At 47.3% G+C, this 26728-nt stretch overlaps 1 protein-coding gene across 1 annotated transcript; it reads right to left on the bottom strand.

Moving 5' to 3' along the window:
• Positions 1-266: 266 nt before the first annotated feature.
• On the bottom strand, positions 267-25252 carry LOC125487051 (IgGFc-binding protein-like). The gene is made up of 7 exons (XM_048616968.1): positions 25168-25252; positions 25031-25072; positions 19498-20727; positions 17935-18134; positions 10295-10662; positions 5536-5801; positions 267-1081 (listed from the first exon to the last, which is right to left on the bottom strand). Exons 1-7 carry the CDS (start codon positions 25232-25234, stop codon positions 951-953), a joined length of 2304 nt encoding a protein of 767 aa, XP_048472925.1. The 5' UTR covers positions 25235-25252; the 3' UTR covers positions 267-950.
• Between the last annotated feature and the right edge of the window lie 1476 nt (positions 25253-26728).

Genomic DNA, 26728 nt, shown 5'->3' on the forward strand with positions numbered 1-26728 from the left:
CAATCTGCTGAGTGCCTCAAAGATGTTGAGCTGCTGCTTCAGATCTCCAAAATGGGGCTTATTGATCCTCCTTTATCTGAGTACACATTTGCATGTTCAGTTTCCAGGAAACCAGTTCTGGTTGGATACTATCTCACAATGAATCCATTTTTCTATTGTCGAAGGTACTCGGTTAGTGATCGTTACTTTCTCTTGGGGAACATTGCCTAAAGCCTGTTTTGCTTGACAAGGTACAAAAGTGTAGGGAAGGAAGGACGGTGATCGCGTTTGGTGCAATAAACACTTTAATTAAGCTCAGGAGGTGCACAGAGATTTAGCTACAAATCAGAGCAATCATCACAGTGATTTTGTTTACCTTCACAACAGTAGCAATCAGCAAATTTTATCATTAACTCTTAAAAAATATAATGCTTTTTGTTATTCCCTTGCCATCATATAAAAGCAACACTTCAAATAAAATAAACAGATTTGAGTTCATTCTTTTTTGCTCTTGTGCTTATTGTTAGAAGATTTGTTTTACTGGGGAAAAAGAATCACAATTCATCAAAAAGCTAAAAGGTTACAATCTGATGCCCTGACTGATTTCCCACTCACTCGACCAGCCATTCATAGGTTTTTACATCTAGGGGTTTTGCCCTGCAGCCAGAACTTGGGGAATTTCAACTGGACAGCATTGGAGACAGAATGCGTGCACAATAGATGAAAAAATACCATGGGTGACTTGACGATGGGGAGAAAAATACATTCAGTTTTGTGCCAGAGCACTTCTGGATGTAGAGAGAAAAGAAAAGGCATATTGAATGGTGGTGCAGGCTGGAAGGTCCAAATGGCCTGCTGCAGCACCAATTTTCTGTGGTTCTAAAGGAGGGTTTGTGCTTCATTCTCATCCGCGTACATTTCAATTTTGTTTTGTTTTGTTTTAAAACCCAGTTGCTGCAGGCAGTAACCATTCAGTTTTGCCGTAAGTAGTATTTTCTTTGAAGAATCAAAGCGGCGATCAAACTCAGACAAACAGCCGAAAGCAGGCAAAACATATACATGTAATAATCGGCGCCTTTCCTGTCGAAATTGCCATGGCCACCTGTGCAAACATGGGGGGTGAGAAGAAGAAAAAAACACAGCAAATTAACCTGTCGTTTCCATTTCCATTGGTGCATCCTCGCCTGTTCTAAAAGGGATGGAAGACTAGCCCTTCCTCATGCAATAACTTTGCTCTAAAGTTAGAAACTTGCCAATAAAGATCATGTTCAAGCTGAGGATAACCACCACGCATAAATATTAACAGTCATTGCACAGGCAGTATTTCAACTCAGCTTCAAGGGTCAGGGTACAATCCTAGCCCATTCCACTTGTATTGACACTGAGGATCAAGTGCAAACTCAATTTTGGTCTCCCTGGTAATCAGCGTTAGGTATCTTTTTTTCTCCTGTGGGCATCTCTCACCAGGCCAGCATTTATTGCCTGTCCTTAGTTGCCCTTGAGAACGTGGACGCTAGCTGCCTTCTTAAAACAGTCCCTGTGCTGTAGGCTGACCCATAATACTGTTCAGAAGGCAATTCAGGATTTTGACTCAGTAACACTGAGGGAACGATGATATATTTCCAAACCAGGACGGTGAGTGGCTGGAAGGGCAATTTGCTGGTGATGGTGTTCCCATATATCTGCTGCTCTTGTCCTTCTAGATGGAAGTTGCCGTAAGTTTGGAAGGCGTTGTCTAAGGATCTTAGGTGGGATGTAAAATGGATGACCCTTTGAGTTTCCTGATGCGAGGTTTTCTTTTCACCACTATTTGGCATTGCTGATCAGCCCAGCAACTTTCACCCATCCCCAAACTGCCTTAGAGAAGGTGGTGTTGAGCATTTGGCACTACCATACTCCTGCAGGATTTTGACCCCATAACAGGGAAGCAATGACTATGCAGTTCTGATTCTGGATGGTGTGCGTCTCGGAGAGAGACATGTAGTCATTGGCCTTGCCTGAATAAGGTGCTTGCGTCCATTGTGCAGAAATAGGGAATCAACACCTCAGCAAGTACAAGGGGCAGCACAGTGATTAGCATTGTTGCCTCACTGCACTCACCCAGGTTCAGTTGCACCCTCAGGTGACTGTCTGTGTGGAGTTTGTACATTCTCCCCACATCTGCGTGGGTTTCCTCCCACCATCCAAAGATGTGCAAGGTAGATGGATTAGCCATGCTAAATTGCCCATAATGACCAGGTATGTTTGGGTTAGACAGGGGGAAATGCAAGGGTAGGGGAATGATGCTCTTCAAAGGCGCATTGTGGACTAGTTGGGCCAAATGGCCTGTTTCCACACTGCAGGAATTCTATGAAATAATTCCCAGAGATATCAGGGCTGCTGTGTTATTTCATGAAATAAAGATGTTAGTGTTTTTAAGCCCTGTCAGTTTGAGCTGTAGAATTTAAACAATGTTGGCTTAAATCGGTCCATTATTTATTTTGAGAGGGGATAAAGGAAGTGTCAAAATTAAAAATGAAAGGGACGATGAACTCATCCATGCCAGTCTGATTTTTCATGCACTGGGTGGCCTTTTGCACCTTAAGGGATGATAAAAGGATGCACACAGGCTCCTCACAAGCTAAAAGTATCCCAGTTGCCATATTGGTGAAGGCTGGAACTCTGGCCTGCTATCCCTGGGCCTTTAACAAGGTTCTGGAATCTTTGCTAAACAAATAATGTCCCTATTTGGAGTGCCACTGGAAGATGGGATTCTTCTGAAGCAGTGGGTATGGGACTCAGGACAGTCAGGTCTACATGTGGTCCAACAATCACCCCTCAAATGGATCTAATCTATGAGGTGAGGTTGCCTAATACACAGATGTGGAGATCAAGAGATTTCCCTCCTTTTACAGGATACAATTAACTCCATTTGATATCCCCTTGGCGAGACAGCTTCCAACCTGGTTTACCCCACCCATCTTTTCCAGACCCAATCATCCACCATTTCAGAATCAAAATACTACATATTCCTGATTCAATCATCCATCTATATGTGATCCAATATCCAAACCATTCCTAAATTAATGTTCATCCTTCCCAATCCAATATCTCACACTTGCAGATCCAATATCTCATTCATTCTGGATCCAATTATCCTCCTATTCTAATCCAATAGCCAGCCCTTTCCCAATTTATATGCTCGTCATTAACAAACCATTGTTACACTCCCTTACTAATCAGGTATCCCACTTATCCCTGCATCAATTGCTCACTATTCCCAATCCAATATCCCACTTGTTCCAGATCCAATCATCCATCCATCTTGACTCGATCACCCAATGATTGTAAACAAATCATTGAATTGATCTCAGGCCGGTACACTCCTATTCCTGAGCCAATCATCCATTCTTCTGAAACAATTGTCTACGCTTTCCTGAATCCACTGCAAAACTTTCACAATTACCCCACCCCACCGTTCTGGTCCAGAACTTTGCACAAAAGTACTTTTGAAACAATGCTAACCTTGCTGATCCAATACTCCACCCATTCCCAAAACAATTGCTCACCCTGGCCAATATAAGCTCCCACCCGTACCGACTTATTTTCCTACTCTTCCCAATCCAAGAACCTATTGTTCGCAGGCTAATTAACCACAGTTCGCAGTACAAAATCCCACCTTCCCAAACCAAATGACTGCACTTCCCAACCCACCATCTTTTTAAAAAAATTTGCTATTTCATGGTAAATGAACACCCCTAGTGAAGCCAGAATACCTGTCCTAATTTTCCTGTTTGGGGTGTAGAGATGCTCACAATGCTGTCAATGAGGGTGCTACAGGATATTTGACTGAGTCTGAATGAAAGAACAGCGATATAGTTTCAGGTCAAGATGATGTGCGACTTGGAGGTGGTTGTTGCTCTCATGGATATGCAGCCCTAGTCTTCTGGGTGGTGGAGATCCCAGGTTTGGAAGGTGCTGTGGAAGAAGCCTGTACAGATTGATGCACTGCATCCTGCAGATGGTACACCCTGCTGCCTCATGCACCAGTGGCAGACAGAGTGAATGTATAAGTGATGATCGGGGTCTAATCACATGGAGCGCATTAGGTTAGTTGCCCTTGGGTCTCCTAAGTTGCACACACCAACGAAAATGGAGTGTACTTCTTCACACTCCTGACTTCTGCCTTGCAAATGGCAGCACAGGCTCTGTGGAATCAGGAAATGAGTTACTCCCTGCACAATTCCCAGCCTCTGACCTTTGGTTTCACAACAACATTTAAGTGACTGGGCCCCTTCGGAATCTGGTCAACGCTGATCCCCAGGATATTAATAGTGGAGCAATCAGTGGCCGCAATGCCATTCAATGCCAAGGTGAGGCAGTTAGATTCTCTCTTGCATAGAGTCATTGCCTGGCATTTGAGCGGCACTGATGTTACTTATCACCATTGCCAATCCCAAGTACAGGGAATAGCCTAGTGGTATTATCATTGGACTATTAATCCAGAGACCCAGACAATGTTCTGAGGACCCAGGTTAGAATCCCACTAAATTGAGTATTATTGAGTTTGAATTCAATTAAAATCTGGAATCTACTAATGACAATGAATCTATTGCTGACTGTCATAAAAACCATCTGGTTCACTGAAATCCTCTATGGAAGGAAAGTGCCATCCCTACCTGGTATGGCCTAAATGTGACCCCAGACCCACAGCAATGTGGTTAACTCTTTGCCCTGAGGATGGTTATGAGGTACAGGCAATAGAGGCTAGCCTAGCCAGCGATGTGAATGAATGATTTTTTAAAAAATTCCAATAAATTTTTCTTCCAAAAACATATTGGCTTTCCCACCCACTCAACTGCTCACCTCTCAACCTAACTACTCATGCTTTCTTTTCCAATATTTCATACGTCATCACTGGTGAACCCCAGAGTAACATGGTGGTTAGTGCTTCTGCCTCACAGTGCCAGGGACCCAGGTTTGATTCCACCCTTGGGTGACTGTGTGGGGCTTGCATCTTCTCCCCGCATCTGTGTGGGTTTCCTCCCATAGCCCAAAGACGTGCAAGTCAGGAGGATTAGCCGTGCTAAATTGACCACAGTGTCCAGGGATGTGCAGGGTGGGTGGTCTAGCCATGAGAAATGCAGGGCTACAGGGATAGGGTCTGGGCAGGATGCTCTTTGGAGGGGTTGGTTTGAACTCGATGGGCCGAATAGACTTCTCCCACACTGTAGGGATTCTATGATTTGTCCGTCTGCCCGCCCTCCCCATTCACCCCCATCCCAAGTCAACTGGCACTCCTGGCTCACTTACCTAGTGTGCCACGGGCCTGGTCCTCCATTTGGCCGTGCCGACGGCTCGGCGCAGTTTGCCTGCTCCGTGCAGGGGAAGCCCGTGGCTCAGGCCCGCGGTGCCCCGGGCCAGGACTCGCCCCCTGCGCACCCATTCGCGGGGGCTCCCCAATTTCTAGGCCCACAGTCAGGGAAAAGTATGGCGGTGATGCTACGCCCGCGGACTTGACCGGATCGCGACCCGCGGGAGATTTTTAAAAGGACGGACGCAGGAAAGGCAACACACCCAGTGGGCTGGCTGGAAACACTATGGGTCCCTGGGAGAGATGAGCAGCCTTGACTTTACTCTCTGCGGATCGCAGGTCACGCTTCCTCCTTGTCGGGATACAGCCCCGCTCACACCGGTTTGGGGAGGAGTTCGAGTGACACAGGATGATGTCACAGAATATATAGACTTGTGGGAAGTCCTCGAACTTAAACACGTGGAAACTGAAACGCTGCTTCCTGGGATCGTTGGTCTTGTAGCTCTTGAACGTCTCGTCATTGACACAACTGCAACACAACAAGAAACAGAGAGTTAACATTCGTGGGCTGATCTCCCAGGGACTCTTTAACCCCGGTTGGTCATCAGTGAAAAGGAAGCCAATTATTCCAGACCAGGCCTGCAGGTGAGCAGGGGGTCACACAGAATCCCTACAGTGTGAAAGAAGGCCATTCAACCCATCTTGCATCCCACCCAGACTCACCCCATCCCTACATTGCCCATGGCCAATCCACCTAATCTACACATCCCTGGACACTATGGCGCAATTTCCCACGGCTAATCCACCCTAACCTGCACATCTTTGGACTATGGGAGGAAACCCACGCAGACATATGGAGAATTTGCAAACTGCACACAGACAGTCGCCCTAGGGTGGAATTGAACCCGGGACCCTGGTGCTGTAAGGCAGCAATGCGGGTCACTGTGCCGGCCCTAGAACAAGAGAAAACCCACAGGGCAGCCCAGCAAGTCCACACCGACCCACTGAAGAGTATCCCACCCACACCCACCCTATTGCTGTAATCCTGCATTTCCCATGGCCAATCCACCTATAGCTGCACATCTTTGGATTGTGGGAGGAAACTGGAGCATCTGGAGGAAACCCATGTAAGTGGGTATGCAGCCATTCAACATGCATTTGTTTAAAGTGAGGGGGACGAGACCAGGCAGATTACAAACTGAAACAGAAACTTAGCAGATCTGTGGAGAGAAAGGAGATTTATTGTGTTGAGTCCTTCAGAACTGTTACACAGATAGGATGGTTAAGAAGGCATTTAGCACACTTGCCTTCATTGCTCAGACCTTTGAGTATAGGAGTTGGGAAATCATGTTTAGGTTGTATAGGACATTGGTGAGGCCTCTACTGGAGTACTGTTCCAAGAAAGATATTATTAAGCTAGTGAGGGTTCAGAAGAGATTTACCAGGATGTTGCCAGGAATGGAAGGTTTGCGTTATGAAGAAAGGCTGGATGGGCTGGGCCTTTTTCATTGGAGCATGAGAGGTGACCTTACAGACATTTATAAAATCATGATAGGGTTAGTGCTGGTTGTGTTTTCCCTTGGATGGAGCATTTCAAGAGAAGGGGATACATTTTTAAGGCAAGAAGGACAAAAGGTTTTACACAGAAGGTGGTTCAAATGTGGAACGAACTTCCTGAGGAAGTGGTGGATGTGGGCACAGTTACAACGTTTAAAAGACATTTGGTTAAGTTCATGAATAGGAACTGTTGGAGGGATATGGGCTAGGAGCAGGCAGGTGGGACTAGTTTAGTTTGGGATTATAGTCAGCATGGACTGGTTGGATCAAAGGTTTGTTTCCATGCTGTATGACTCTATGATAGTAGCTAGGACAGTATTTATACTGAAGACAGAGGGGGTTGGGGGGGAGGGAGGGGAGGGTGAATGGATAGATTTAAATGGAGCCCAGAGAGAGGGAGAAAGACAGCTAGACAGACAAAGCGATTGTGATGGTAAGCCAGGGAAGAACAAACGCTGATAATGGTGACTATGTGTAGGATAAGATGGGTTGGCTATACTGACAGCAGCCAATGTCAGGGGTGTGGAAGTGGGTAAACGACATGGAAGGACATTTCACTCAATGTGGTCCGCTACATTCGCCACTCACAATGTGGTCTTCTCTACACTGGGAGATAAAATGCAGAATGGGTCACCGTTTCGCAGAACACCCACAGTTCTTAAAAATAACCCCAAACTTCCAGTTGCTTGCCACTTTGACACACTACCATGTTCCCTGGCCAACATCTCTGTCTTGGGTTGCTGCAGTGCTCCAGCGAAGCTCAGCGCGAGCTGTAGGAACAGCACCTTATTTTTCACTTGGGACCCTGCTCCCTTCTGAAGTCAATATGGAGTTCAATCATTTAAGAACCTGAACACCTCCTTTGATGTCTTTTACCCATTCCCATACCCAGGCTCTGTCATGACATGGGCCGCTATCGGCACAGCCAACCCATTGTCACCCATTCACAGACCACATGACCAGCTTCTCCTCTTCCATGGCTTACCATCAACCATCCCTTTATCTAACTGTCTTTCTCCATCGCTCACTCTCTAAGCTCTGTCTCCACATATGCGCTCACTCCTTCTCACCCACCCTCTGTCTTCAGCATAAATACCATCTTTCCCTAGCTGCTAACAAGTCTGATGGACTTGAAATGTTAATTCTGCTTTCTTCCCCCACAGATGCTGCTGGACCTGCTGAGTTTCTCCAGCAATTTCTATCATGGCTTCAGATCTCCAGCATCCGCAGTTCTTTGTATTAGATCGTAAACAGGCTTTGCCACACCTCCCACAGAGAGCTAGGTTAGTGTGCCTGTGAAATGGTTTGCCACAGAAAATGAAGTGAGACCAAAACGTGGAATTTCTTCAAGAAGGAATTACATATTTAGGGCTAAAGGGAGTTGAAGAGAATGGGGGAGAAAGCAGGAACGGGAACTGAGTTGGATGATCGGTGAAGCAGGCTCAAAGGGCCAAATGGCCTGCTCCTATTTTCTGTGCTTTATCGCTTCAAGGCACAGCCTGCTTTCCAAATTTTTGTTTAGGTTTCTCTTCTGGAGCTACCTCCCGGTTGAAAGGAGGCTGCGCTCTCGCATTGACAGCACCCTGTATTGTGACCTCGATCGTTTCCTCAGTTACGGAATGTGGCTGTTTCTCAAAATTCCCACCAACCTCCTTTGACCGACCTGCCGTGTGGGGAAGAGCCTTGTTTGTTCAGGCAGTGCCAGGGAGTTCGGGCAGGAAGCGCAGCTTCTGTCAGTGGGGAGTGTGAAGGAATTGGCTGAAAGCTCAGCAGCTCATCCATGATATCCCAGCCCCATTCGGAACCACTCTGCTTCCCTCTTGAATCCCTGCCCCAGAGACAATGCTGAGATCTGAAACACACTCACCACTCTCCCACCCTGGAACAAGTTGGACACTAACCCTGGCCACCTCAAGGTCATCAACCTTTCACTACTTTCTGACCACGGTCCATGAGTTAGAGTGGTGACTAGGTTAAATAAGAAGGTTTTTACAAAGATATTTAAAGACACAGATTTTCCGATTGATTTGCTTCCTCACAGAATTGTTATGATTGAAGCCATTCAGCCCATCACGCCTGCACTGGTTCTATAACCTTCTGCCTTTTATCCCATATCCCTGCACAGCATTTTTAACCAGAGGACCATCCAGTACCCTCTTGAATGCCTCAATAAAATCTACCTTCTCCACCTCTCCAGGCAGTACATTCCAGATCCTAATTATTCCCTGAGAGATGAAATATTTTCTCACATCACCACCCTTCCCGATCCAATAACTCTCGTTCCATTATCCACATTTCCCACCCAGCTGTCCCCTCAACTCAATTGCCCACTTTCCCAATCTAATATCCCACAGTCAAGTTTGTTTTCACATCACTTTGTAATACACAAATGTTAGTAACTATATTTGAATATGACCCTGCTGCTTTATTGGTGCTTTATGTTTCTTCGCTTTTGGGGCTTCCGTTAATTTCGAAGAATCCGGACAGAGAGCAGTTTGGGAAGAACCGATTTAGATAAACTGACAGGCATGGCCAGTGTGATGATGCTGTGACTTTAAGGTGTGTATTTTGTCCTGGTTTATTTTAAGAGAGAGATTGAACAAGAGGTGACAAGCAGTCTGTGGTAACATAAACAGCTTGTGAGGCCTTCTGTTTTGTTTTAAAATTGGAATAATAGAAGCAGCCTGGCTGGGTGTGGCCAGCTCTCACAGAACCAGGGTTTCTTGTTCTTTTTTTAGCTTTTTGATTCAGCAGAAGCTGCTGGAAACTTGAGGAAGTGGTAGCTCTTTTTCCCCTCTCTCAGTTACAGGTAGGGGCTGGAGTTTCTCTTCCTACTGTGCAGTGTTGCATGTGAGAAAATCTGTTTTCTGAATTTCCCTTTTTGCCAAAGGTATGTTTATGGTATGTTACTGTATTGGAACAGTTGATTAGTAATTGTTACCGTATCTATTATTTTGTTAAGTTTTCCAATAGTGTTAAGTTATTTTAAGTTGTTCTTTCCTTTGTTGTATTTTAACTATCGTATTTGAATAAATTGTGTTTTGCTTAATGTCTGGTAGATTGGCCAATCGAATTGCATCTGGAACACAGCATCTCACATTTACCTTTAAAATAAGAAAAAGTTAGGGCCTAGGCTACCTTTTTAAAACATTTGAGGGGGTCTGGTCTGGTCCATAACAGCCAGCTTTACAAAACAATCATAGAGCACACTGAAGAATCTCAGCAGTTCCTGGACTCTAAACATTGACTGTTTCTCTCTCTATCACAGACCTGCTGGGTTTCTCCAGCAGTCTCTGTGTTTGTTCCCAATTTCTAGCATCGGCGATGTTTTTTTTTCACATTTTGCGCCGGAGTTTTGTCCCGACCGACTGTACGTGGCAAGCCGAGCCATCGCAGCACGGTTGAGTCCCGCCCACCCCAGAGAGCTGCCATATCACCGGCGAAGGAGACTACAGTGACGGTTACCCGTTCTGGAGAATGATGTACGGCAGATGGTTGGAATTGAGCAGCGGTGCAGACACACAGGTGTCAGTGAAGATCTGCACACCCATGTCTGCCGTCTCCGCCTCCATCTGTACGAACAGTGTGCCGTTCAGCTCGGCTTGATAAGGGAACTGCATGATGGGGTCGTTGAAATTTACAGAGCGGAAAAACCGAAAGGATACGTTATAGTGGCCGAAGCGGACCAGGTGATTGGTCTGCAGCATGAATCCCATGGTGATGCTCTCATTCAGTGACATCTCGCATTTCAGCTCAATTTCCAGGCGGTGGATGGGAGTACGCGGGATACTTCCGTAAACCGTGTTCATGTACACAATCTTCCCGGTTTCGTTCTGCGACAATAAAAGAGGGGATTTTCAAATATTCGAACAATAGGTCATTATTGAAGCAAGACTTTCTTTTTATATAAGCATCACATGGGACTTTAGGCAGCGCCACTTATTGCCCATCCCTAGTTACCCCTTGAGAAGATGGTGGTGAATTGTGTGATGATACTATGGCTTTAAGGTGTGTATTTTGTCCTTTTTCTTATGAAGAAAGGTTGAGGCAGAGGTATTCAGCAGTCTGGTCCATAGTCAATAAAGTAAACAGCTTGTGAGGCCTTTTTTATTTAAAAAAATGGAACAATAGAAGCAGCCTGGCTGGGAGTGGTCAAGCTCCAACCGAACCAGGATTTTTAGTTTTAATTTTTCAGTAGCAGTTGCTTCTGGGGTCTTGCAGTTGGATGTGGAAGCTGTTTTCCCTCTCTCAGTTACAGTAAAAGCTGGGGGTTCCCTTCCTGCTGCTAGAATTGCATGTGAGACAATCTGTTTTACTGAATTTGCCTTTTGTCAAGGGTGCATTTGTGGGAGGGTACTGTATTGGAATAGTTACTGTTCAATCATTAAATAATATATTATTCTGTTAAGTTTTCCAACAGAGTTAAGTTTTTCCAATTCCCTCTTTCTTTCTTTTGTTGCATTTTAACTATAGCGAAGGAATAAAGTGTGCTTTGCCTCAAACCTGGTAATTTAACTAACCGAATTGCATCTGGAACACAATGCCTGGTACCTCCCTTTAAAATAAGAAAATATTAAGGTCTAGGCTATCTTCTTCATATATTTTGAGGGGATTTGGTCTGGTCCATAACAGCTACCTTTCTGAACCACTGCAGTCCACATGCTATAGGTTTTAGCAGCAACATGGAGTGAAAACAATTCCAAACAAATAAGGACACAGATTCCTTGTTATTCCATGATATAAAGTGGGCCTGGTTCATCTTCTGATTGAAGTCAGATTTGCCCGATGCGACCTTTGGCATTTTTCTAACGAACTCACTCAGGGATGTTATCGCATGCCTCTGGAGCACTGGGATTTAAACCCAGGTTCTACCTGACTCGGAGCTCCTGTTGGCCAGGGGCTGCTCACACATAAAAACAGCGGTTGTGAAACTCAAGTTACCCAAGCTCCAGGCACACTCTTCTGCTGGCTGGAACCAGTTCAAACCGGGTCAGCTCAGAGGAAGGACGTAAGGTATAAATCCTTATTTGGTCGAAGAGTAATGAGATGAACCTATAATGGAAAGACACCAGCTCACCAGAGGAATCGGAACCAATGAGAAGTAAGACATTGCAGTTAGGGAAGATAAGGAAAAAGGATGAAAATGAAGGATTTTAGGTGTGCCAGTTGCAAAAATACCGAAGATCAACCACTGCCAAAATGGAGGACCCTACGCTTGGAAGTGCGGAGATTATATTGATTACCTGTGGGAGTCACCTGGACAGCGTGGACTCCTATTCTCAGGTAGTAGCCTTTAAACTTTTTGACTGTTCAGGCAACATCAGAGAAACCTAGCCGGTGTGTGCATAGATTTTAGTCATGTATGAATTGCATGCCTCCTTTTAACCCTTTCTGAACCAAATGGTGTGAATTTTGTGTCTCTTGAGTGAACTAATAAAGTTAGTGGTCTTTTATAGAGTCATACAGCATGGAAACAGACCCTTTAGTCCAACCAGTCTGTGCCAAACATAGTCCCAAACTAGACTAGTCCCATCTGCCTGTTCCTGGCCCATATTGCTGCAAACCTTTCCCACTCATGTACTTATCCAAATGTCCTTCAAACGTAACTGCACCCACATCCCCCACTTCCTCAGGAAGTTCATTCCACACGCGAACCACCCACTATGTAAGAGTTGCCTCTCGTGTATTTTTTAAATCTCTCTCCTCACACCTTAAAAATGTGCCACCTAGTCTTGGAGTCCTCCATATGAGGGAAAACACAACTACCATTAACTCTATCTGTACCCCTCATTATCTTATTAACCTCTATAAGATCACTTCTTAACCTCCTATGCTCCAGTGAAAAAGGTCCCCGACTATCCAGCTTTTCCTTATAACTCAAACCTTCCATACCTGGCAACATTTTGGTGAATCTCTTCTGAACCCTCTCCAGCTTGTTAATATCCTTCCTATAACTGGGTGACCAGAACTGGACATGGTATTCCAGAATGAGCCTCACCAATGTCCTATACAACCTCAACATGGCTTCTCAACTCCTATCCTCAAAGGTCTGAGCAATGAAGGGAAGTATGCCATAGCTGATGCAGATTTGGCTCTCTTCCCTCTTTGTGCCAGGCTAATAACTGTTGCCGAGGGCGGTAACAAGGGAACACTACCACTGCACCACAACAGCCCACCCAACGTGGTTTTAAACCTCAGCAATCATCAAAAGGCCTTAGATTGAATAATTAAGCTCCACTGAGCCAGGAATTAGGGCATTCCAGGTGGCTCCAACTGTCCGTGTGCAGACAAGGGACAAACCTGCTCCTGGCTGTGCAGTAAATCCTGATGGACAACATGTGATGTGTGGAATCATTGAGTAAGGATTGAAGGCAGGGCTTGTATGCAGTGGTAGTGATACTAACTCAGGACCAGGAAGCTAAAGTTCAAGTCCCACCTGCTCCAGAGGTATGTCATAACATCTCTGAGCAGGTTAATTAAAAAATATCTAGAAGGTCGTGCTGTTTGAAGAGATGACGGAAATGCAATGTCTGGATCTAACTGGTCACTCTCAAAATGCAGCCACATACCACTTGCCACTGTGGGCTCAGTTTGTAATATCAGTGGGCAAAGGCTAATACCGTGCGGATCCTAGATTCAAATCCAAGGCACAAACACGTTACATTCTTCTTTTGATAAATAGGTTTGCCTTTTAAAATGGAATCTGACGAAATAGTTATAGAGTTACAGCACGGAAACAGACCCTTCGGCCAAACCAGTCCATGCCCAACGTGATACCGAATTAAACTAATCCCACCTGCCTGCACTTGGTCCATATCCCTGCAAACATTTCTTATTCACATTCTTATCCAAATGTTGCAACTGTATCCATATCCACCACTTACTCTGGAAGTTCATTCCACACATGAACCGCTCTCTGTGTAAAATAATTGCCTCTCATATCTTTTTTAATTCTTTCCACCTCACCTTAAAACATATACCACCCCCCGTCTTGAAATCTCCCACCCTAGGGAAAAGACACCTGTCATTCACCTTATCTGTACCCCTTATTATAATATAAACTTCGATAAGGTCACCCCTCAACCTCCTATGCTCCAGTGAATAAAAATCCCAGCCTATCCAGCCTCTCGTTCAACTCTCCATTCCTGGCAACATCCTGGTGAATCTTTTCTGAAGCTACAACAGGGATCACCTGATTTTTGTCATTTCAACAACCCGACAAGCTTTCTGGAAAGTTCTATGATGATGGGAAGGATTCCTGCACAATGTGTGTAAATAACTGAGATTTCATAGTTGCTATTTTACCCTGTGCACGGAGACTTTCTTACGCCTCTTGCAGAGGAGGTCATTGGTTCTGCGCAGGCTGGGCATGGACGTGGTTCTCTGGGTTTATGCCAATGATGTGTTCCTCGTGTGCACCAACCCTGCTGACCTGGGAGGATGTGCAAGTGCCAGGCGGTGCCCTGGGCAGTGTCTTCTGCCAGGATCAACTGGTCGAAATGTTTGGTCCGTGGATGGTGGACTCACTGCTGGAGGAGCTACAGGGTTTTCAGCTGGAGCACCACCCATCTCCTCTATCTTAGCCCGGCTGAGGGGTCCCAGCTGGGGAAATGGCAGGAGCTGGAGGCCAAAGTCTCGGCTCGCCCAGGCCGCTGGATGGGACTTCTCAGAGTGCTGTGTTACAGGAGCCGAGTGCTGCTCATAAACCAGCTAGTGGCCTCCATGTTGTGGTACCGTATGGTCCCTTTACCACGCCTCCTGGTTTTGTCGCTGACATCCAGAGAACGTTGGTTCACTTCTCCCGGGACAAAACAATGCACAGGGTCGCGGCACAGGTTCTGAGTCTCCCTATTGAGGAGGGCGGTCACTTGCTGGTGTGCATTCGCACCCAGGTGGTGACTTTCCACCTTCAGACCTTGCAGCGATATCTTTACGTTGAGCCTCCCCCTCGGTGGTGCCCGCTGGCGACGTATTTTTTCCACCGGGTGCACAACCTCAACTACGACATGCAGCTCCTGTTTATCGATTGTTAGGGTTTGCACATTGCCCTCAGGACGCTGCCTGTGTTTTACCAGGACGTGATCACTGTCTGGGACATGGTCGACTCGTGCCGGGCCTACCCAATCGTCAGGGAGCCGTTGCTCAGGAAGCTGCGACTCCACCATTGTGGGTTGGAGTGGCTGGCGGAGGGGAGGGCCATGGCTGCAGGGGTGACCAGATGTGCTGGGTGGTGGGGGAGCCACAGGGATTGGCACGCAGGGCTCACGGCCACTGCCAGCCAACACCTCAAGACGGCCAAGCTCGGACCTGACATTGTAAACCAGCTGGAGGATGATCAGGCATGCGGTGGAATGCCATCTGCGCGTACCCACTGCCCGGACGGAATTTCACATTGGCCCCAGGATCCCGTATCTCCCGCAGGATACTGCGGCCCACAGCCTGAGCCACCTCCTGTATCTCTCAGGAAGGCGAAACAACGACTCCTGTCCAGACTGTTGCTGCACACTATCGACCTCTACTCCCTTATCGGGTACTCCTTAGCCTGCTTATTGGCGGGAGCCCTTCCTCTTTACCTTTGGGGTGGAAGGTGTTGCATGCAGCAGTCCTATATTACTGCGGTTTGCAGTGACTCCCAGCCCTGCTGCTTATTTTGTGATGCTGCAGAGTTCGTGGACCATTTTTATATTGGATGTGGGCAGTTTTACTCCCACGGTCATTTGAAGAACCGTCTGTTGTGGTTTTGGACACACTACAGCCCCTCGCTCCTGATCTTTGGGTGCTTGGTGGGTCTACACCTGGGCCTGGCCAGACTGGCAATAAACAGGTCCAGGCAGCGGGCCATTGGAAGGGTTTTCTCTGTCTGCCCCTCGTCCACGGTTATGCTCGAGCCAGGGTGTCCTTGGAGAGGGAGAATACAGTGTCTATCAATGCTCTCTCGACGCCTTTAAGGTGAGGTGCTCACCGCAGGGGACAGAGTGCTTTATTTCCCCCTCCAACTCCATTTTGATTTGGTCCCCCCCTCCTCTCCCTACCCACGCCCCCCATCTGCTTCCCCCCGCTTCACATTTCAATGACAGCATTGCCCTTACCAGGCTTTGCTTGTTAATGTTCAATTGGCCACATGGATGTTTTCCTGGCGATGGAAAAGATGAGTAATAAAGTATTATGGAGTCTTTTTACTGTGTCAATGAACCCTTAAAAAAAAAACACGATACACAGCCACGCGTGATTTGGGGAAAATATTAGCATTACTGCTGGGCCTTCTTGGGTTCAATGGCAGTCATAGAGATGTACAGCACGGAAACAGACCCTTCTGTTCAACTTGTCCATGCCAACCAAATATCCTAAATTAATCCAGTTCCACCTGCCAGCATTTGGTCATATCCCTCTATTCATATACCCATCCAGATGCCTTTTAAACATTGTATTTGTACCCACCTCCACCACTTCCTCTGACAGTTCATTCTATACACGCACCACCCTCTGTGTGAAAAAGTTGCCCCTGAGGTCCCTTTTAAATCTTTCCCCTCTCACCTTAAACCTATGCCCTCTAGATTTGGACTCCCCTATGCTGGGAAAAGGCTAGTCACCCTGTCCATGCACCTCTTTAAGTCGCCCCCTCAGCCTCTGACACTCCAGGGCAAATAGCCCCAGCCTCTCTGTGTAGCTCAAACCTCCAACCCCAGCGACCTCCTCGTAAATCTCTTCTACACCCTTTCAAGTTTAACAACAGCAGTGTGGAAAAAAAAAGGAAAGAAAAAAAAACTGTGGCCCCTAGGGGCCCTCTTATGGCACAACAACAAAAAAGCAAATTAAAAAGAAACACGCTCTGTGGAAAGTTCTATGATGATGGGAAGAGATCTCCCTCGGCCTGCGTAAATAACACATTCTTATGGGATTTCACAGCTGCTATCATTGAGGCTTGCTCTAAAAACAAAGGGACCTCAAGCTCGCAGACTCTTGACTCCAATTCTGTCAGGGCAATTCGTCAGCTCAACTCAGCTGAAATCACCTCCAGGGTGGAAAAAGAAAGCCCCCTCCTTCACTTGTTCTCAGAGACATTTAACTGCAAACTATTCTGTTTGATGTTAAGACTTGTAGAAGTGCAATACTATCTTTTACCTTTCTTGGGTGTGCAACATGTGTTTTGACACAACTTTCTGGAGTGAATCAAGAAGACTCCTTGCTTGAATCTGTGAAAGACTGCTACTTTTCAGTTGACTGCACAGGAACAGGGATTCTGATAATGCACATACACGAGGTTTTAGAGATCAGGCCATTCTGATTACAGATAGAATGAAGGAGAATTGTGTAGTTTAGTCAATCTCCTCATGTCTGTAACAGCTACCATACACTGGACATGTTTACAGGAAGACTAGATAAAGGTGTGAGAATGAAAAGGAGTGAAGGATTTGTTATTTTAAGTAAAGACAATGGGAGAGGCTAGTCTGGAGAATAAATGTCATGTGACTCTATGCTGAAAATTCTTTGCAATTCGATTGTCTTATAAGGAGATATTGAATAAGTTGGACTCTTTGGAGTTTCAAAGAATGAGAGATGACCTTATTGGAACTTATAAGATTCTCAAGGGACTTGACAGGGTAGACGCAGAGAGGTTGTTTCCTCTTGTGGAAAAACGTAGCAGCAGAGTGCACAAACTCAAAGTAAGGAGCTGTCCATTTAGGATAGAGTTGAGGAGGAATTTATTCTCTCAGAGGGAAGTGATTCTGTGGAATTCTTTACGACAGAGGGCTGTCAGGGCTGTGTCATTAAGTAAGTCCAAGGCTGAAATTTTTAATCAGTGGAGGAATCAAGGGGTATGGGACAAAATGCAGGAAAGTGAAGTTCAGGATGATCAGATTAGCCGTGATCGCACTGAATGGTGCCTGTCTGTTTGAATGTGGTCACAAATGTGTGAATCTTCCCTTTGGCATTGTTTCACAACCCTTTGATCTCAAAGTACTGTTGTGGACTGATTAAACTCAACCTGTTCCGTTCTGAGTGCCAGTTTGGCCAAGTCCACACACTGCGCGGAGGCAAGTCAAGATCAGATTGGCATTGCCTAAGACCTCACTGCCAGCCACACGGGCAAGCACAGCACTTACAGAGACGGTGGTGCCGCAGGAGTCGAACGGCGCAGTGATGATGATCCAGTTCTCGTCCTGCTGGTGGGCGCGGCATGTGGGGTCAATGAGGTGCACGTCGGACACGGTGATGCCCGCGCTGGCGAGCACGCTGGACGGGAAGGTGTACTCAGCTGCCTGGGACAAGCAAACAAAGTTTGCCGACTTCTTGACGTCCACGACTGGTTGGGAAAGAAACACAGAGATGGTTTCAGGCAATCACAAGGGCTGAAAGAAAACCAGAGGCTCCCTGCTAATGTCTCAGAAACTGCATCGTACACCAGGACATCAGAACAAGGAGCAGGAGTAGGCCATTCAGCCCCACAAGCCTCCTCCGCCAATTCATATGATCATGGCTGATCTCATCTCGGCCTCAATTCCACTTTCCTGCTGCTCACTCTAACCCTTCAAACCGTTATTATTTAAAAATCTATTTCCCCCTTAAATTTACTGGATGTCCTGGCATCCACCACACTCTGGGATAGTGAATTCTAGAGAAGTAGTTGCTCCTCCTCATTTCTGTTTTAAATCTACTGCCCTTTGGCCTACCGTGATGAACTCTCATTCTAGATTTCCCTACAACATCCTCTCTGCATCTACCTTGTCAATCCCCTTTAGCATCTTGCTCACCTCATCTAGATCTCTCATTCTTCTAGACCTGAGCAACTACAGGCCTAAGATGTTCAATGATGAGCTGATTAGTCTAATCTCACCTCCCTGCACTCACTTGGTGGCCTGGGCACTATCAACGGTGGGGAATATTTGCAGGAACACTTGTCCTCTGTTAGCGTAGAAACTAACGGGTGGTTGGACAAAGCACCACTATGGCGTCAGCCAACCATTGCACCCATTGTCCAATTCTTAAGTCCATTTTCAAGTGAATTTACTTGGAATCTCGGGACACAAGGAGTCCATTCAGCCCCTCAAGCCTAGTCTAAATTTTACTTCCAGAAAGTCAAATTTTATGAACCGTTGTAGACTCCCAAACTAGTGAATATCTACCTAACTGAATATTGGGCGGAGTTTCACCAGAGACTCATTTTTCTTTTCTGAATTCACTTATGGGCTGTGGGCACCCCTGGCTCGGCCTGGTCATTTATCATCCATTCCTCAGGGTCCTGAGTGCAGTTAAAAGTCACTCCCACATTGCAGCAGATCTGGAGTCACCTGTAGACCAGGCTAGGCAAGGATGACAGATTTCCGCCCTTCCCCTACAGGATGCTAAGTGATTTTGATTTTAAAAAAATGATTTAAAAAAATTAATGATGTGAAAAGAAAACCCCAACCAACTACTAGGTTAGCTCCTTAAATCCAGATTCTGTTCCCACCCCTTTACTGGCATTCAAATTTCATCACCTATGGTAGCGGGATTTGAACCGATTAGCCGGGAGATTCGGGAAGTATACGAGCCCAATGCCAAAACCACGAGCCCATTGCTTTCCCAGAGCATCGCCCTTTTGACATTTATTAACCTCCGCTGCTCTGCATTAACACCGTAGGGTCAAGGGAAAGGGAAAGCCCACGGGACAAGGGAAAGCCACTTACTGCTGATGTTCTTCTTGCCGCCCATGGAATACGCATAGGACTCGCCCCGTGCGATGCCGTAGACGTAGATCCCAAACAGGGACTCGGCGTGAAATATGACATAGCGGCTTGCCGTTTTGCCCAGGTAGACGCGGGTCGCTGTGAAGTCCCAGAATGTGGTGTTCTCCGTCTGGAAGCTGGCCAGGGGCTTGCCGTCGAGGATGATGTGGTCGGACGCTGGCGTCGACGAGACGATCAGGACGTAGTTGTAAAAGTTGGCTATGGTGACGAAGACGTAGTGGGCGCTGAAGTAGGCCGGGGGGATGACGTTCACCAGGAAGGGGTCGAAGCTCTGCACCAGCGACGTGCTGCCCCCGGTCGACAGGTAGGCCACCATGACCGCCTTGGCCGAGTTGACGATCATACCGCCGGTCACGGTGAGGTTGACGTGGCTGCCCTCCCTCAGGAAGACGTTGACGCTGCCCTCGATGCTGTAGACGTTGACGGTGGTGTCGTTCTCGGCGGCCATGATGGTGACGATGTCCAGGCTGTCCTTGTCCAGCAGGGGGAAGATGGCGTACGAGTACGACCACTTGGTCACCGGGTGCAGCTGCTCGGCGATGTGGTCGCAGTCGGCCGAGGAAAGCATGATGCACCGGTTGCCGCTGAACACGGCCACCGGCTTGGCGGAGACGATCTTGGTGCCGGTCATGTCGACCTCGCCCTGGAACTGGACGGCCTGGCTGGGCTCCAGGACGAAGGAGAAGGTCTGGTCGTCGGCGTACTCGGTGGCGTTGTACTCGACCAGGCCCGCCACGGTGACGGTGACGGGCACCCGCTCGACGCCGGGGTTGGCGACGGCGAACTGCCGCTGGTTGGACTTGAAGCCGTTGTACGTGATGACGTAGTAGGTGGTGCCCAGGTTGGCGACGGGCAGGCTCAGGAAGGCGTCCTGCGTGTTGTAGCGCGTGTTGAGCACCACCACGGAGATGTCGACGTCAGAGGTGATGACGATGGCCTTCCGCGAGACGTCGTTGCCCTTCAGCATGTAGGGCGGCTCCAGGTTAATGATGGCGCTGCTGCTGGCGGCGACCGTCTGCGAGCGGTGGAACGGCGGGCTGTGCACCGACACGTTGACGTTGGCCGTCTTGTCGTAGGTGATGATATTCAAGGTGAGCACCGCGGAGCTGGAGTGGTTCTCCAGGAACACCGTGACGAATCTCCTCCCGGATATAATCAACCCGGTGGAACCTGTGAAGGAGGGCCGCGGGCCAGTTAGGCGACGGGCGCTGTCTCCCGGGGGAACGTGTGCGCGCAAGGCCTTCAGTCAGAGGCCGACCCTAGCGTGATAACCCCCCGTCCCTGGCATGAGTTACAAATGGAGATTCGGGTACTGGTTAGTTCAGTTAGTTGGACGGCTGGTTTGCAATGCAGAGTGGTGCAGGTTTGACTCTCACCCCAGTTGAGGTTACTATCGCCTCTCATTTGAGGCAGGTGGTGGTGCTGGGGGGCGGCGGAAACCGTCAGGTTAACCTCACTGCTGGTTGCCTCCCTCTGAGTGAGAGAGAGCAACCCCATGGTCCCCTGATGACCTTATCCACCTAGCTTGGACACTAGGGGGATAATTTAGCACAGCCACCTAACCTGCACATCTGTGCTGGGAAACCAAAGCACCCGGAGGAAACACCCACAGACACGGGAAGAACGTGCAAACTCCACACAGACACTCACCCGAGTCTGGAATCGAACCCAGGTCCCTGGTAGCTGTGAGGCAGTGGTGCTAACCGCTGAGCCACCGTGCCACCCTAATTGAGATGCATTGATCATCAATGCTGAACAGTCACATAAATCAGCTCAAAGTGCTCCAAGGACAAAAATGGCAAAAGACATCTGGGTTATATTGTCTCAGTAACTTGCTGGGTGAGAAAACACTGCTATTGCTGAAACTCCCATGATCAATGTCCTGGGGGATCCTGCAACAGTCATATGTACACTGTGGCTACAACAGGAGCTCAGAGGTTAGGGATTCAGTGGCGGGTAACCCTCTTCCAGTCTTCCCAAAACTTGCCACAAGTCAGGAGTGTGATGGCATACTCCCCACTTGCCAGCAACATGCAAGAAGCTTGACACTGTCCAGGACAAAGCAGCTCATATAAATGGCACAACATCTATTCCCTATGACCTTGACTCCCATCAGCAATGTATGGCGACAGGTGTCTGTACTATCTACAGGATGCATTGCAGCGACTAAACAAATCTTGTTTGATGGCATCTTCCAAACATGCAAACTCCTCTGAGGAGGACAGGGATACAAGATGCATGGGAACACACCGCCACCTGAAAATTCCTGTCCAGGTCACACTCCCATCCTGACCTAGAAACATTATGTCACTCTTTTGCTGTCACAGAGTCAAACGACAGCGAAGGATCAGTGATGTAGCTCCAAGTTAGGATGGTGCGTGGCTTATAGAGAAATTTGCAAAAAAGACTCATATAGGCAGGATAACTTTTAAATGTTGAGAAATTGGGAAGTGTGGGCATTTAAAGGAACCTGAGTATCCTTGTCCAAACATCACTAGAAGCAATTAGGAAGGCAAATGTATTCATCACAAGGAGATTTGAGTACAGGAGTAAAACTATCTTGCTGCAACCACACATGGTGAATTGGTCTCCTTGGAGGGGTGCAATAAAGATTCACCAGGTTAATGCCCGGGATGGCATGGTTGTCTCATAAGGAGAAATTGAACCTGCATTGCCTTGTGTTTTCAAGAATGAGAGATGATCTCGTTAAAATTAACAAAATTCTTTCAGGTTGGCCATAGATAAGGGGTTTCCCTTGGCTGGTGAATTTAAAACCAAGGCATACATGCTCAAGATAAAATGTAAGCCATTTAATACTGAGATGAGGAGAAATTTCTTTACTGAGAAGGGACTGAATCTTTGGGAGTCTCTATTCCAAGGGGTCGTGGAAGGTCAATCAGTGAGCAGGTTCAAGACAGAAACCGTTAGATGTTTGGAGATTAATAATATGCAGAGATAGTTGGGGGGCTGGGGAAGTGGTAATGAGGTGGTTTCAGGGTAATGATAAGATTTTCATTCCCAGTTTTGTTTTAAAAAATTGCATTCAAATTGCACCTACTAATATGGTGGGGGTTGAACCTGGGTCACCAGGATATTAAAATAAGACAAAGAGCTGTGGTCACTGGAGATCTGAAATACATGGAAACAAACAAATTGCTGGAGAAACTCAGTAGGTCTGGCAGCATTTGTGAGAGAGAAACAGTTAAGGTTTTTTGAGCCCGGTGACCCTTCTTCAGTACTGACAATAGCCTGAAAAAGGTGGCATATCTGCTGATATCAGTTAGCGCCCAGCACTACATCCTGCACAACTAATTTCATTTTCAACTATTCATGCTTCTTGTTAGCACCATGCCTGGTATCCATCTCTCTCTCTTGGTTGATCATTAACTATCTCTGTTGCCAATCCCCTTTGCTCTCTCTGTCTCTGGCTTTCATTTCCATGTACTCCATTCCCCCCTTCCCTACCACTAAACAGTCATCAGCATAAAACCACCCTTTTCCAGCTATTGCCAGGTCTGAGGAAGGGTTACTGGACTCGAAAGCTTAACTCTGTTTCACTCTCCTCAGGTGCTGCCCACCTATTGAGTTTTATAGAGCGTCATAGAGATCTACAGCACAGAATTTGCGTCACAGTCAAAAATAACCACCTAACTATTCTAATCCCATTTTCAGCACTTGGCCCATAGCATTGTACGCCTTAGCATTGCAATTGCACATCTAAATCTAGTTCTGAACAAGGGTCACTGGACCCGAAACTGCTTTCTGTCTCCACAGATGCTGCCAGACATGCTGAGTTTCTCCAGCAATTTCTGTTTCTGTTGCACACCTACACACTTCTTCTGCAGCACTCTCTGCTGCTGACTGGATGGCCACTACTCTGCATTACTACCACCCCACCGTCTCCTACCCGCTGATCTGAGCCTGTCCCTGGCAAGGAAACCAGGTTCTGGCCAAGTCGCACTGTGCCGACTTCTGCTGTTTGTTGAGAAGGAGTTGTGAGCCAGTGGGTCGGTTCCAATAATGTGAAGAGGGGTAATGGTGCATAAAACCTTTAGTAGCCAGTCCAAAGGGACACTGCTTCCTACTCTTCCACCTCAACTGAGCCAGGGACATCAGTGAACTGCTTCAGATAATTGAGCCGGGTTTTGTAAAAGCTGATTGTGCGGCACTAATGTCTACTGGAGTTTCACAGTCTGTTTCTTCAGGGATGAGAAGCGCACAATGGAAAGCATTACAGAGGTTGCCACGACCTGACAGGCGTGTTGATTCAGTCATTATGTTTGGCCATAGCTATCACTCAGGGCCTTTAAATGCTTGAGGTTACATCAAACATTCACGGACTGGAAACACACTCAGAGCCAAGTACAGCACAGGCGGTGAATCCAATTTCGTCTTGGGTGCAATGAGCTTGCACTCAGGCGTCAGGGAGCAACCACCAGCCAAAACACAGATCGAAAATCAAAACGGGAGAACAGTTGCCGTGTACTCATCAGAAATGAATTAAAAATCCTACATTTACAGTTGGCTAATTTCCCTCGCATCGGAACACTCCACGGACTCTGCACCACAGGGCGCGCGTGGGTTTGGAGAAGTCACAGCAGACTCAAAATGCTAACTCTTGTTATCAATAGTACAAGATGTGGAGGTGCCGGTGTTGGACTGGGGGGTGGACAAGGTCAGAAGTCACACGACACCAGTTTATAGTCCAACAGGTTTATTTGCAATCACAAGCTTTCGAAGCGCTGCTCCTGCATCAGGTGAAGTGAATAATACAAAGGACTGCAGATGCTGGAGGTCGGTAACAACAGAAAGTGCTGGAGAAGCCAAATAGCAGCATCCGGGGGACAAGAAAGAGAGTTAAGCTTCCGGTTCCATTAACTCTTGCTTTCTCTTCACGGATGCTGCCAGACCTGCTGAGATTCTCCAGCACTTTCTGCCTTAGTTTCAGATCTCCAGTCTCTGTGGTATTATGACGAGGAAAGATTTAACCGGGTCAATTCTATTCAATGGTCGAAAGCAAACCAGTAACTCTTCTACCGAGTGCCCTTCCTTTCCCTTGCTGGGAATGTGACAGAATAACGGATAGTTTAAGAAGTCCACAGTTTCTAACTCACAGTTAAAATTGCTTCCTAATGGCGAGGGTCAGTCATTGGGATGGGGGTGGCGGGGTGGTGTTGTACGGAGAATGCAATTTAATATTCAGCTAACGATAGGGTCGAAACGGGGAGCAACGCGGGCTCTCTCCCCCTGCCCAAACCAAGGCGAATTCAGCGCCAGAGCAACATCGGGCGGAGATTACGAATTGGGTTAAAATGAGCTTGGAACGAGAGGGAGCGGGTGGATGAACCAAAACACACCGCAAATACCATTTTATCAGGAAATAGAAGGGAGGGGTGTTGGAAATTGCGCATATCGATTTATTTTTAAATGAGGGGCGGGAGGGAGAATTATTTTTTTTGAAATTAAATCTTACCTGCACTGGGTGCGGCAGAAGCTCTCCATCTACTATTGAATTCTGAAAGACAAGAAGGGCAGGGTTGTGAGCCGGCACAGAGGGGAGTGGGTGGGAATTATGATGCCATTTCAGAGTTGCAAGAGTCCAGTACTCACCCCTGGAGCAGAGCAAGATGTAAAGTAGCAGCGAGTAGAAAGGTTTCCCACGTTCCCTGGGACCCATAGTGCAGTACCGTCTCTGACTCACTCGGAACCTTTATCCAACGTTTCCTTCGGCGTAAGATATTCGTAAACAGCGTGCAAGTTGGAAAGGAGGAAGACGGGGGTCGGGGGGGGGGGGTGATTATTATTGTCCTATTAAACCAACTCGATTCCCCCTCCCCACCAAACCCCCAACCTCTGGCCTTCACACCTTAAAACACAGGCTAGAATGTGGGGTCAAAATCGGGCGGTGTTCACGCTTCGGTCAGGTTAAAATCGCTGTTTGGTGAATACAGAAGATTTGGCTGCAACACACACACACACACACACACAGTCTCCCGTGGAGAAGGGAACGTCTTGGACTTACCCCTAGATTTACTGTGAAATCTCCCAACCTGCAGATGGACTCTTAATTTTCCGTTTGCAGTGCCTGCTGATTGGTCGATATTTGCAACAACAACGGGATGGAAACCTAAAACTATTCCTTACAAGTTGGGCGCTATAGAGTTGTTGTTGCAGTGGTTTTTTTTGTGGAAAGCCCCCTTGCGCCCCTCTGGGTGACAGCAAGTGAAAGAGGAGTTGGAAAGAGTTGAAAGGAAAGTGACTGTGGCTGCACGGAGATTGCCAGCTGATTTTTTTTTTCCTCTCTCTTCTCCTTTGCTTTGTCCCGCTAGTGAAACATTCACCCGCCCTAAGTCACACCTTGTTCTCCTTAACGCAATCAATGTTCCCGGCCTGGGGAACGTACTGAACCAGGCCTGCAGGGTCAGCTCCCTGCAACACTCCCCCTACCCCATCGCCCTCCCCCGCTTCCATCATACCTCCCCCCGACCGGGAGCACAGCTCTGTGTACGCTTTCAGGCAAGATCCATCAACTGGTAAACAATAAACACCAGACAGCGTTAAAATAATAACCCCCTATCAGTATTATAACAAAAAAATCACAGTCCCCTCTATGTTGACACATGATGTTGCTGCTATGCAGACCAGCATATGACTGAGATTTGACCATTTGTTTCTTTCTTTTAAACTCGCTGATCGAAATCATCAACAGGGACACATTTCTCCCTCTTACGGACCAGCTTGGTGTCGGCAGGACCCCTGAAAAGCTCTCTCTGAGGCAATTAAGTTCCTGGGATTTTCCTGTGTGCGAATTGAGTCCTCACCCAGTGCGCTTCGAGCAAAAGCTAAGGGGAGGCCTGCCCAAGTAGCAGCAGGACTTCAGTCAATGTAGAGAATTGGCGTTTGTTGGGGTGGGGGGTAGAGGGGTGAGGTGGTTCGGGCGACTTCAGCATGGGAAGAGGCCGTTTGCACTCTGGTCCTGTTTTGCCATTTGCTTAAATCTCGCCTGTTCTTTAAATGAACGGCGCTGACCTGTCTTAGTGCCATCACCCATAATACAGGGCTCCTAAAGTGGGGGTGAGGACTCCGAGCGGGTTAAAGCTTTGGGGTAGCAAACCCTGTGGCGGCAATGACTGCTTTGGAACTTTGACTGAACTCCATTAGTTATGCTCCC

The sequence above is a fragment of the Rhincodon typus genome, chromosome 35 (genome assembly GCF_021869965.1).
Source record: "Rhincodon typus isolate 14 chromosome 35, sRhiTyp1.1, whole genome shotgun sequence".
NCBI classification, from domain to species: Eukaryota; Metazoa; Chordata; class Chondrichthyes; order Orectolobiformes; family Rhincodontidae; genus Rhincodon; species Rhincodon typus.

Bases quoted from the DNA above. Each gene is read 5' to 3' on its own strand.
- LOC125487051 (XM_048616968.1), bottom strand. From the start codon at position 25,234: ATGGGTCCCAGGGAACGTGGGAAACCTTTCTACTCGCTGCTACTTTAC. The intron at 25,073-25,167 runs GTGAGTACTGGA...CTTGTCTTTCAG, and splicing joins CATCTTGCTCTGCTCCAGGG to AATTCAATAGTAGATGGAGA. The intron at 20,728-25,030 runs GTAAGATTTAAT...CCTCCTTCACAG, and splicing joins TTCTGCCGCACCCAGTGCAG to GTTCCACCGGGTTGATTATA.